Source organism: Chlorocebus sabaeus, chromosome 17 (assembly GCF_047675955.1).
Source record: "Chlorocebus sabaeus isolate Y175 chromosome 17, mChlSab1.0.hap1, whole genome shotgun sequence".
Classification (NCBI taxonomy): Eukaryota; Metazoa; Chordata; class Mammalia; order Primates; family Cercopithecidae; genus Chlorocebus; species Chlorocebus sabaeus.
Genome location: NC_132920.1, coordinates 53,766,777 through 53,779,476, shown reverse-complemented (window position 1 = coordinate 53,779,476; position 12,700 = coordinate 53,766,777). Strand labels below are relative to the sequence as shown.

The following is a 12,700-nucleotide window of genomic DNA, read 5'->3' as shown; positions in this document are numbered from 1 at the left end:
AACATCCCATCAGAGAAGTCAGCTATTCAGGAGGAGACTGGAGAGCTGTAGCCTTTGATCCTAACTTACTCCTTGCAAAGCCACTTTAATCTGATACTGACCCCTAGATGTTTATAATGGTCAATCCCCAAACTAAGTTTCCCAAAATACAATCTCTCAGGTACTCAAATCAACACAAAGAGAAGTTTCAAACAACCCCCTCTGAATTGCTTGAGTTCATTTAATAAGGACACAAAAAAGATCCCAGCCAAATTCACCCATTTTGTCTCATTTCAAAAAGCTGGGAAAATGCAACTGACAAAAGAGAAAAACTTCAGTGTTCAAAGGTTGCTGGGGGTGAGGGAGTGTGAGTGTTTTAACCAAAGAAAATCTGCTGATCTTTTTTCCTTAATTGGTTCTGGGAATCAACAACTGACCACAGGAGGGTAAGTGTTTGGAACAGCTTTTCCTTATTATCAAATCCTTGATTATAATGATTAAGCCTAGCTTTGTGGTTCTACTAAACCTCATGAAGCAACCTCACAGAGTATGTGTACAACTGCAGCACCACTCGTCAAAGGTTCACTCTGGGACCTCAAGTCATAAAATTAGCATCAGAGAGGGTCAACACACAGAGGGACTTTGTTGACACCACTCAGGTAAGGAAACTGAGGCTCAAGAGAGTACATGATTCGCCCAAGGTCACAATGCTAGTGTTGGACAGGACCAGGACAAGAAACCAGGGCTGATACCCAGGCCAGTGCTGTTTCTGCTCCATCATGGTGCCACCCATACACACAAGGACTACAGACAGCCCGGCTCTTCTTGGTGTCATGTTCAAGCTCTCCTTCACAAGTCTGGTTCAAAGCCATTACTAAATTCGCTCCTCAAAAGGGCTGAAAACTTCCCCCAAGATGCCCTTCAAATATGTATTCAATGCCTGCTCTGCACCAACCACCCTATTAAGCAGCAGGAATGCAAAGAAAAGATAGGTTGCTTTAAGAAACTTGCTTTGATGAGGGACAGAGATAATTACAAAGATGCAACAATAAAGTCAGAAGTGTCTCCAGAGACCACAGAGGAGATGGGAGGGCTTCCTGGAGGAACGTTAGCTCCAAAGCTCTGTCCAGTCGGATGAGGAGCAGTGAGACAGGCAAAGAAGTGAGAAGAGTACTTCACCATAGGCAGAACGACAAAAAATGAAGACTAAGAACATGAAACAATACGTCAGTAACTAAGGGCAGCTAACTGGGGCTGAAACACAACGCTGAGGGGAGGGAAGATGGCAGGAGTAGGCGGAGTGCAGAATGCCGCCAGACTGTACCCTGCAGGTGCGGGGAAGCCACCATTGCAGGCAATCACTGTCGCATTTGTGTCTTAGAAAGATCACTCTGACCAAGTATTGAGACAGGATTTGAAGGAAGGACAAATGAAGGGATGTGGGCTTCTACCACAAAAGTCAGCATTGCTAACAATCATCAAACTGTACTGGGTACTTTCTATCTCCCAGATAGTGTTCTCAGCACTATCTACAGAGTAGCACATTTAATTTTCATACAACTTCATAAGGTAGGGACTATTATTACCTTCTTTCTACAGATGAGTAAACTGAAGTACAATGAGAGACAAGTTACCTATCCAAGGGGTCACCATGAAGAGGACAATCTCCTAACAACTATGCATATTTCATCTTCAAGTAAGAAGATCTGGCCTGAATGGAGACTTTAGTAGAAGACACTGAGGTGGGGGTGCTGATCCATGCAGTCATCACAAGTTAATGACCAAGTTTTGTGTCCCCAAACATCCTGCACACCACCCTGCCCTCTCGCTCCAGAAAGAGAACAAAGTCAACCCACAGTAAGAATCTATGCTCCAAACACAGCATATATCACCTTACAAAAGCTCCCTGTCTGCAATGCCCTCCTCCCTTCCCAGCCTGTCTAAGCCCAGCAGCAGTGAAAGCCGGAGTCCTGCTTTCCTACACCTCATATGCAACAAGCTTCTGACAAGGGCCCACAGCAACTCTTGGCATGCACATTCATGTGGCAAGTATTAGATGTTAGTCTTCCAAAGATCTGGCACAAATACCTGCTCAACTGACTAAAGCCTACCTAAGGCCTTTTCTAGACCTATGGAAAAGAATTGCAGTCAAGAACAATGGGCCCAGAGATTAAAAAAAAAGAAGAAGAAGAAGAAAAAAAGACAGCCTCTAGGGCTATTTTTCAAGATCTCACAAGGATCACAGGACTTCGGTGTCAAGAATCAGGAATGTGTAGCCCATATCTTTATTCTCCTTTAATACATCATTTTACCTCTCTATACTTTAGCTTTTTAGATGCAAAATGACAGGTTAGATTTGTATAATCTCTAGGCCTCCATCCAACTCTGACTAAAAAAATGAAAATCTAGTAATATTTTGTAAAGTACATATCCATTGATCCAGCAATTATGCTTCTTGAAATGTATTTTAAAGAAACATTTGCACAGGTATACAAAGTAATACATATAAGAACTTTAAATCCAGCACAGCTCACCATTGCAAAGAATTAGGAACTATTTAAATATCCAGTAATAGGAGAAGGGTTAAAAAATAAATAACAGTGCTATATCCAATACAATGGAATACTATAGCACTCGCAATAATGCAGTAATACTTCTATATATATATATATATATATATGTATGAAAAATGTCCAAGATAAGGCGTTAAATAAAAAGAACAAGCAGCAAAACAATTTATATAGTGGGAGTCCTATTTTTGTTTTAATAACAACAAATACATGGTGATGTATGAAGAAGAAAACAATCCATAAGAATACATCCTAAAAACAAAGGGAATTTTAAATGTCTTCACCACAAATAATAAATATGTGAGGTGATGGGTATGTTAAGTAGATTGATTTGATCACTCCACAATGTATACATGTATCAAAACATTATGTTACACCATATACATGTATACAATTATTTGTCAATTAAAAATAAAATAAAAAATTTTAATAAAATCAAATTGTTAATGGATGATATCATTTCAAGGAAATCAAGTGACTCTTCTTTTTGTTCTTTGAATTATTTTAATCATCCAACACATACTACTCTCATAATAAGATAAACACAAGACAACACCATAGTCAAGGTCATCTGCACTAACAACATGAGCCTCAAAGGCATTTATTCAGCATCTTCCAGATCAAGTCAAGCAGTCAGAGTCCATGTTACATCCTGAGAGGTTTGAAGCCACTTTCTGGCCCTCACAATAGCTCGTTTGACTCAGGCACCTGGTTCTCACCACAAGCCAGTAGACAGCCTCCTGATTATCTCTTCCCAAGAAGTGGGGGTAGATTGTGGAAAGAAAGGTGCCCATGGTGGCCAGATGGACAGAGTCCTCTCCATTCAGCCACACAATCAAGGAGTCAGTCTGGAACATGCTGTAATTAGGTGTAACACCACCTTCCACTCACCACATGGCAAATCCATTCCTTGGGGTTTTTAGAAACAAAAACACCAAATTTCTTCCAACTGAGTCAACTTCCCTGAAATCTAAACATTATAGTCTAGATCAAAATAATGAGGAGGGAAAAATTTTAAATATTACATCTTATTTTAGGAGTCCAAACTATTTTACACTACACACACACACACACACACACACACACACACCCTACTAGATGTTCTAAAATACCACATGCAATAGTAAATTACTATTCCTGTCCACTAAATCATACCCAAGAGAAAGTTAATGGACATCCAGAAGTTTCTCCTATGCATTTATGAAGATCTGGCCCATGGTCTCATCACCCCTCATAACTATCTTATGAAGCAGAGGGCAAACACTTCCAGCTCTGCATTCTGAGTAGAGTCCTAAAATAGGTGAACCTGCCCTAGACTTCAGTGAGCACAGTGAAAAGCCTGCAGCACTCACTGGATCCTCACCCAAAAAGAACGCAACACCTCATTCCATGGCATAGCAAGACCATGTTTGGGATCTGTCATCATCGCAAAGAAATGTTTACACTGCTATTTCTGACACTCTTGTGTAAATCTCAACAGTGGCTCACCCCTAAAATCTCAAGTCTGTGGTAAAGGGTCCATTTTAAAGAAATCCCAAGTACCTGTTTGTTACAGTACAAAAGATGCAAAATTCTGGCAACAGGGGAAATTCACTGGAAGCCTGTGATGTGGAGTCGAAGTGCTCCCTTTCCGCTGGGAGCCCCAGGAAAAGGGAACTGGGATTGTGGAAGCAGGCTCATTTTGCTGTTTTACCATACTAAAAGCATGACTCAATCTTTGTCAACTCTCATAAAGTTTCATTAACCAAATGGTTGGTTTTTCTCAAAGACTTCAGCTACTTTTTAAAAAGATATACAAGCAATGAGTTTCAAGTTACTCTAGAATAATAAATATTCTCCAAGTATTTGTCTTTGAAAGCATCCTCTACTTCAGCACAGGACGATGAAACTAAAATTCATAGTATAGAACAAACATAAATATACATTCATATTACTCAGAAAATTAGAACCCACAGGGTTACCAGGGTCACTGCTGGTACATTTTTATAAATTTAATGATCACATTCATCTAAACAAAACCAAAAATAAGCAAACTCTTCCCATCCATAACACATCTGGCTGTCCATCTTCCTCCCAAGCCAATGCCTACTACAAAACTTGCCAGGTTTTAGTGAGCATCTTACAAGTTGAACACAAGGGTACCCCACAATCAAGGAAAATATGTCCACGGAAAGGAGGACAATGCTTTGTATTTGGCGTCCCACAAATTTATAAAGCACAACACAAGGCGGCATAGTAGAAAGAGCGCCAGACCGGAAGGGAGAGGCTCCTAGCAGCAAAAACTTTAATGATGCCATCTCCCAGAGCATCCCACCAGTACCCTATCTTTTCCTCCGGCCTAAACCACTGCAACCGGCCCCTGCCTGCTCTCCCGGACTCTATTCTCTCCTCTGCCCCAGAATGATCTTTCTAAAAACAAAGATCTTTCCATACTTCACCTCTGCTTAGACACCTTCCCTGACGCTCCTCTGCCTACAGGCACAGTTCATCTCATTATCTGTCATGGCATTCTGCAGAGGCTCTTCACACCACCATGCCACCTTGCTCCCAGGCGGGCAGTGCAGCATACCAGTAAAGGTACATACCAGTAAAGGCAGTACATGTTGCAGGAGTTTCATGCTTGCTCCAGAACTAACCTTAACCAAGGCTCTTAAGCCTTTTAAATAAGGTTTTTATGATTCAGTTTCTGCATTTGCCAAGCTGAAATCGTAACGGCTACAGTGGACTGTTATTCCATTTTAGAGAAATTATTTTTGTAGAGCACTTAATACAATGCTTAAAACTCAGTTAAACCTCAATAAGCAGTGACAATTATAATTATTATTAATACATCACAGAAACTCACTAAATGTTTCTTAATTGAAGAGACTCTAATCTCCACTAACCCATTATAATTATTACTAATATGTCACAGATACTCACTAAACATTTCTTAACCAGAGACTCTAATCTTCACTAACCCCAGACAAATGACAACTTCTCTAGGTCTCAGTTTTCTCACTTTTAAGTATGAGAGGTGAGGAGAGGTATGGGGTGGGGGGTAGGGGACTAACAAAGAAAACAATTAAATGCCAAATTGTGTGATGGTAACAGGGTATCTGAGAAATGAGAATTGTTTCCCTAACTTGAGAAATGTATAGATCAGTACTATAAAGGGGAAATATTCCTTTGGATCCCCTTTCCCCTAAGCATTCACTTAAATTACATTTATTATAATGTTATTGAAGTATGTCCAAACATAAAACTAGGTTATGTCTTCTCTATGCTTTAGTTCTCATACAACTATAAGGTAAATAATTTTTAAATCTGGGTAAAAACACATAAAAGAAAGCTCAACATTAATTTAACATGACAGATAACAATGATGCAATTTTGCAGACACTGTATGGCTGCTTGCAATGTATTAAATACAACAGCGGCATGGAGCAGATAGCCTGCATTCACATTCTACTTACTGAAACCAATGTGCGCTGTGACCCCTTCAGCTACCCAACACTTCTAACAAATTGATATGAAACCTTTGTTCATACAACTTCCAGCCATCTTCTGACACCAACAAATCATTTCTGCAATAAGTTCACATCTCTTCTTCCCCCATTAGCTAGAGACAATTAAAGGAAGGCTCAAACACAGCCAATAAAGTCTTTTGGCACTGCTCATTTATAAGGTCATCAAGATGTCACAGAATCTGTGATTTTTTAAAAAATGTATTATTGGCCAGGCACAGTGGCTCACACCTGTAATCCCAGCACTTTGGGAGGCTGAGGCAGGCAGATAATTTGAGGTCAGGAGTTTGAGACCAGTGAACATAGTGAAACCCCATCTCTACTAAAAACACAAAAATTAGCCAGGTGTGGGAGCACACGCCTGTAATCCCAGCTACTCAGGGGGCTGAGACAGGAGAATGGCTTGATCCAAGGAGGCAGAGGTTGTAGTGACAAGACTGTGTCACTACACTCCAGCCTGGGCGACAGAGTGAGATTCTGTCTAAAAAAAAGAAAAAAGAAAAGTATTATTGAAAAGAATATTAAAAATGAAATTCTGGTTTTAAAAAATAACTGCCAGGAAAACGTCTTCAAACTCCAGTTTAAGAAACATTATTTTGGCCAGGCATGGTGACTCACACCTGTAACCCCAGAACCTTAGGAGACGGAGACAGGCAGATCACTTGAGGTCAGGAGTTCAAGACCAGTCTTCCCAACACGGTGAAACCCCATCTCTACTAAAAATATAAAAATTAGCTGGGTGTGGTGGCGTGCGCCTGTAATCCCAGTTACTCGAGAGGCTGAGGCAGGAGAATTGCTTGAACCCAGGAGGCAGAGGTTGCAGTGAGCTGAGATCGTGCCACTGCACTCAAGCCTGGGTGACATAGAGACTTTGTCTCAAAAAAAAGAAAAAAAGAAAAAAGAAAAAGAGAAACTTTATTTTTAAATAAATGGATCTTGCCACAGTATCCAGAAAGATGTTAGACATCTGAGATCTAACTCTGTGCTGACACTTTCAGTGCTTTACACATATTCTTTAATAACTCTATAACCCTATACAGTAGGGAGCACCTAAGGAAACAGAGGCTTGAACAGAGTCTCCAAGTGTTGGGGCAGCATTTTGAACTCTCTGAATCCAGCACCTCTGCTCTCTGCCCTTTCAAGACAAGCCCTAAAGAACTTTGGCAGAAGACAACCAGCAATGGACAATATAAATCCAGATGAAGCCAACCTGATAGGAGTGAGGGACTGAGAGAGAAAAGGTGGCATTGTGAAAAAAGAAATGGCAGGACTTGGCAACAAAAATCAGAGAAGAAAGGATCAGAGGTAAGTCTCTGGACCTTTGAGATGGAAAGAATAGGTGCCCTGCCCCCTAGAAATGGAACTTCTGGGAAAAGCAGTCAGTTTGGAAAATGAGACCTAAATTAAAACATGGTTGGTTTAAGGCAAAAGGGACTTACCACAAGTGGAGATGGATATTCCCTTAACAGATCACAGCTGGAGATACTAAACTTGAAGTCATATTCATAGAAAATATGTTTACAGTGCATGAAGATTCTTTCGAAGATAAGGCAATCAAAGGTGTCCAGTACAGAACAGATGGAAAACAAAGACTGGCAAGACAAGGACACTGGATTCTGAAAGAAGACTTTGTGTCAACAATAGTGTCACTAGATTGGTGTAGAAAAGTCTGACCATATGAAGGTGAATTACAATGGCTAAGAAACAGGGCCCACCTACCCACGTTAGGACCCATCGATGCATCTTTGTGCCCACTATGTACTAAATACTGTCCTAGGTCCAGTCGTGAATACCTCTGCACTCATGGAGCTTATGTTTTAGTTAGGGAGAGAGACAAAGAACAAGAAAGCAAGTATATGGTCTAGAGTTAGGTAATGATATGTGCTCTAAAGGACAGGAAAAAAAAAGCAGAATATGAGAAAGAATGATGTAGGGGGCAGGTATTTGAGATAATGCCATTTGGCAATCAACAAAAGATCAACTGAACTCTGTGGCAAGGTGAAATTCAATTTTTTAAAGCTATGGAGCCTTTAGTATATTCATTTAAGATACGTGCTGCCTACTACTACATGAAGTGCTATATTGGTGCTGGAGATTACAGGAAAACACGTGCATTTGAAGGTATCTGAGAATTGGTGCACACTGAGGAGAAAACCAATGGCATGTGAAAGGCTGAGGAAGTACAGAGGGGAAGCCAAGGTTCCTGTAGGGCAAGTAAGACAAAACAGTGTCATCCTATGAATGACCTTTTCTTCTGAAGTTGCTTCCAATTTGCATATTCTGACTATATTAGAAAAGGATTGATGTTAGAGCAGTGATATGCTTAAGGAAAGAGAAAGAAGCAGAGGGAGGAAGATTTTTGTAAGATTCGGCAACATTCATTCAACAGATAAATAACTGTTTTTTGAGCAAGACCTATCGGGTGCCACAGGGTGAGATTCTGTGCTCAACAAAGGTAAGGCCGGGTGCGGGGGCTCACACCTGTAATCCCAGCACTTTGGGAGGCCGAGGTGGGCAGATCCCGAGGTCAGGAGATCAAGACCATCCTGGCTAACACGGTGAAACCCTGTCTCTACTAAAAATACTAAAAAATTAGCCAGGTGTGGTGGCGGGCACCTGTAGTCCCAGCTACTTGGGAGGCTGAGGCAGGAGAATGGCATGAACCCGGAAGGCAGAGCTTGCGGTGAGTGGAGATCGCACCACTGCACTCCAGCCCAGGTGACAAGAGTGAGACTCCGTCTCAAAAATAAATAAATAAACAAACAAACAAATAATAAACATAGGTAAGCAAAAACACAGACATCTCAAGAAGGTTACAGCGAGACTGTCTTGGTTAGCACAGAGCCATAAAGGATCAAACTGGGGGTAGTGGGTGAGGAGTCGGTGGATGCATAAAGAATAGTGAGACTATCACCCAACTGGAACCAAACTGAAGATGAGGGATCTGATGCAAAGGCTTAAAACATTAGCGAAGTAACCATCAAGTCCATAGCTTAGGAGCAGTTTAACTGTGGTGTCCTTTCCACCCCACACTAACCACATCTGGATTAAAATCATCTGCTTCCTCACAAAGCTGTGAATCATGCCTCCTTTAATCTCTATATTCCCAATAACTTGCAAATAATGGAATCTCAATAAATGCTCGGCTAAGGCCAAGTTATAATGACATGAGTAAAATAGAAGAGACTAAATAAAGGTTTGATGGGTGTGAGAAGCGGGATAGAAGATTACTGCTAGGTGTCCAAAGTAATTGTATTTGACATCTGGATGAACAGCACCCACCAGCAACTGCATCTAACTCACTGGATAGCCCTCAGAAAGTCACCTCAATCCTGAATCTGAATTTGTAAAATGAAGATACTGGCGCAAACCAGAGGTTGCAGGCCTTTCAGTGGAAAGAAGGTGGCTGTTATAACACTGAAGCCTGGAGAGACTGCATATCTTTGCTGCCCTGGTAAGGGATACGGGCTTCCCCTTAAGCTGTGCTTCCAAACAAATTATGGAGAAGAGAACATACAGCTGGTATGGCCACCAAAATAAGGACCTTTGAGGCTTGTCAACAAGAGATCCGCTTGTGATGTGGCAGGTAAGGAGATAGGGGTTTGGAGCAGGAGCAGCAGAGAGCAGTGGTAATAAGTTATACAGATCTCAAAGGTGAGACAACAGATAGCCCAAGACAAAAATGGAAGGGATGGAACAGATATCTATGTTTTCAAGGTGGTTCTCATGCCTGGCATGCACACACCCAGGCACCAAAACACACAGTAAGTCAGGGAGTAGCAGAATTCACACAACCTAAAAACTTTAATACTAATTTAAGAGTTGTTAGAGCAATAATAATCCATTAGCAAGATCACCTCTAACCTTTGAAAAGCTTGTTTATTTACCATATTTACAGAGTGCCATCAGACTATATTTTGAGCTTCTGACAAGTTTCCATTTAGGATCACAGAAAAACCTGACATTTTGGCTTGGCATGGGAAATTATGTAATTTCCCATGCCAAGCTGAATTCCCCAACATTACAGGAAAACCCACAAACCCTGCAGAAGGGAGTGAAAAGCCAATCCAGTCAAAGGAAATCTTCCAGTTCTACAAAAGAAAACAAACAAACAAATACCACAAAGAGTAATGAATCATTTCTAGTGAATAACTTTTCACTCCATCTTTAATAATGTCATTCTGAAGCCTCTGAAAAGTATTAAATTACATATTCTATATTCCTGGTGATATCACTGCCTAAAACTACACAACTTAAAGCAGTGAGTGAGCTGACGACTGGTAAGTGAAATCTTTAATGATGTGAAAGGCCAGAAAAAAATCACGTGTTTGAAAATGCCTGCAGAATAATAAAAGCCTGAGGGAACCTGATGGCTTTGCTGCTTCTAAGCTAAATAAAGCCTGGGGGGCTTTGCAAAGGTCCTAGTGAGGATAATCTCTATGATTACACAGAGTAAACATCCAATCCATTCCACAGGAACCCAGGAAAGTTAATCCAAGAAGAACACCACCACTTAAAATATTGAGAAAAACACACAGTTCTGATTGTTTAAATGCTCCATCAGCGCTGGAGAACGCATCAGGTCATTCTAACAAGCCAGAACACTTGACTAGTGTTTCTGTGGCAATGATTTGGCTTGTGTTAACTAAAGGACAAGCAAGATGTTTGCGTTCCAACGCTCAGCCCTTACACAGGTCCGATCCCCGACTCCCAGCAGTCTCCCTACTTCCTGCACACCTTTGGATTATTGCACACTGACTTCCTGCACACACCTGGGTTTGAGACACCTTCCCCCTGAAGGGTTACTCTAGCTAAGTTCCCGAGACAAGCTCGAAGGAAGTTCGCTGTCCCCCTACTCTCGGTCAAAGCACCATCAGCACATGTCACTTGACAAGCTCGGCAGCAGTGGAGTGATCAATTTACATAAACAACTTTGAAGAGATAACACATCACTGCAACGACAGAAAGTCGGCAGGACGACTGTGGCCGCTCCGGGAAAGGAGGCTGCAAGGCTGGCCCGCGGGCAGAGCCTCTGCTGACGTTCACCGCAGCTCCCACCACGCAACAGGTCCACGCAGGCAGGGCCCGGGCGGCCGGCATCTGGGCACCTGCCCCCAGCGCTCCAGGCCCAGCTCTCCCCTGCCCCCATCCTGCGTCCACCCCTGTAGCCACTGCAGGCCAGCCGGCCAAGCCCACCCGCGATAAAGCACGGAGCACATTCCTCCCAAGATGCCGAGATAGTGCGGCCCGCTTGAGCGCTGCCCAGGTCACAAGGTCCTCTGGGACAAGCCTCGACCAAAGGAGAGGCGCGCCCCGCCCTTAGTGGGGGAACGACCCCGGGGAGTGGAGGGGGGCGGGAGGCTGTGCCCTGTAGCTTCCAAATGGAAACAGCCCGAATCACCCGGCTTCTCACCTGCCCGGGCACAAGTGCCAGGTGTCAGTACCTAGACATGGATCTAAGTTACTTAACAGTCCAGAACGTTTCTCCAATAGCACGAGCCCCAGTGACTACGCGGAAAATATTCGGTCACTTTGAATAAAATGAAAAGGAACTTTTACTGGGAAAGGATGGAAGTAAAGAGACACGGGGAGAAAGAAGCAGGTGAATGCATAAAAGAGGGACGGTTCCTTCACGCCGGACCCGGAGGTGGAAGAGGGGACAAGAGAGCGGAAGGGACAACAGACGAGAGCAGAGCGCGCAGGTGAGGCCGGACCCTTACCTCGGGCAGCTCGCGGAGCTGGTTGGCGTCCAGCAGCAGCTCCTCCAGGCTCCGGGCATAGCGGTAGATCTCCTCGGGGACATAGACCAGCGAGCAGTGGCGCTTGTCGATGCTCTCCACATGACGGTTGCACCGCCACAGGGGGATGCAGTGGAACATCGCCGCCCCCGCCGCCGCCGAGCCGGGTCCCGAGCGGCGGAGACCCGGGCTCTGAGCCCGCTCTGCCCGGCGGCTCCGCTCAGCCCGCTGCCCTCTCCGCGCTCGTTGTTGGCTCTCGGGCTCGCTCGCTTCTCGCGCCCGGCTTCGCGGTCGGAAGCGCTTCAAGGAACCTCGGGCGGGAGCCCCTGCCCCGTCCCTGCACCCCCGCCCGCCAGCCGGTGCCTCCCCTCCCACCCTCCAGTCGCCGCCCCCGCCGCCGCGCGGAGCTTCCTACTCGCGGCAGCTGCGCGGACTGAGCATGCGCACCACTGGGTGCGCGCCGAGGGCGTTCCCCGGCCCGAGAGATGCTCCGCTCCGGGTTTTCCCGGCGACCTGGATCGGAGAGGGTCCACAGACCTGCGGGCCTGGTGCTGCAGGTCCGCTTACTCCAGCTAGGACGGGGGCGCGTTGGGCCCTTTGAGGAAGGCAGACTGTGAAAGGACTTGGGGCAAAGATGAGGCGGAGCAGAGGCGGCCTGAGCAGAGCAGAACAACTTTGATATTTAGTTTTATTTAACTCGCACTCCTCTCCTTGCTCCCCTTCCCCAAAACAACTTTCTCTTCCGGGGTCAGACAGGACCGCCCCGAAAGCGTACCTTGCGCGCCTGGAGCGCCAGGCGCTACGAGATTCGGTGTAGTTTTGAGGTGTTTGCACCGCCCTCGCTGCTGCTTTCGTGGCTGCCCGTGTGCCCGCTGCTCACGGCTGCTCCAGAAGTGTGAGCGGGCCG

At 44.3% G+C, this 12,700-nt stretch overlaps 1 protein-coding gene across 1 annotated transcript in view; it reads right to left on the bottom strand.

The window, feature by feature from the left end:
• The window catches only part of LRRC1 (leucine rich repeat containing 1), a 128,914-nt gene extending 116,727 nt beyond the window's left edge, over positions 1 to 12,187 (bottom strand). Inside the window, exon 1 of the mRNA XM_007972221.3 lies at positions 11,776 to 12,187. Within this exon, the coding sequence (XP_007970412.1) occupies positions 11,776 to 11,934 (159 nt within the window). The 5' untranslated portion in view covers positions 11,935 to 12,187. The remainder of the gene's footprint in view (positions 1 to 11,775) is intronic.
• Positions 12,188 to 12,700: the final 513 nt, after the last annotated feature.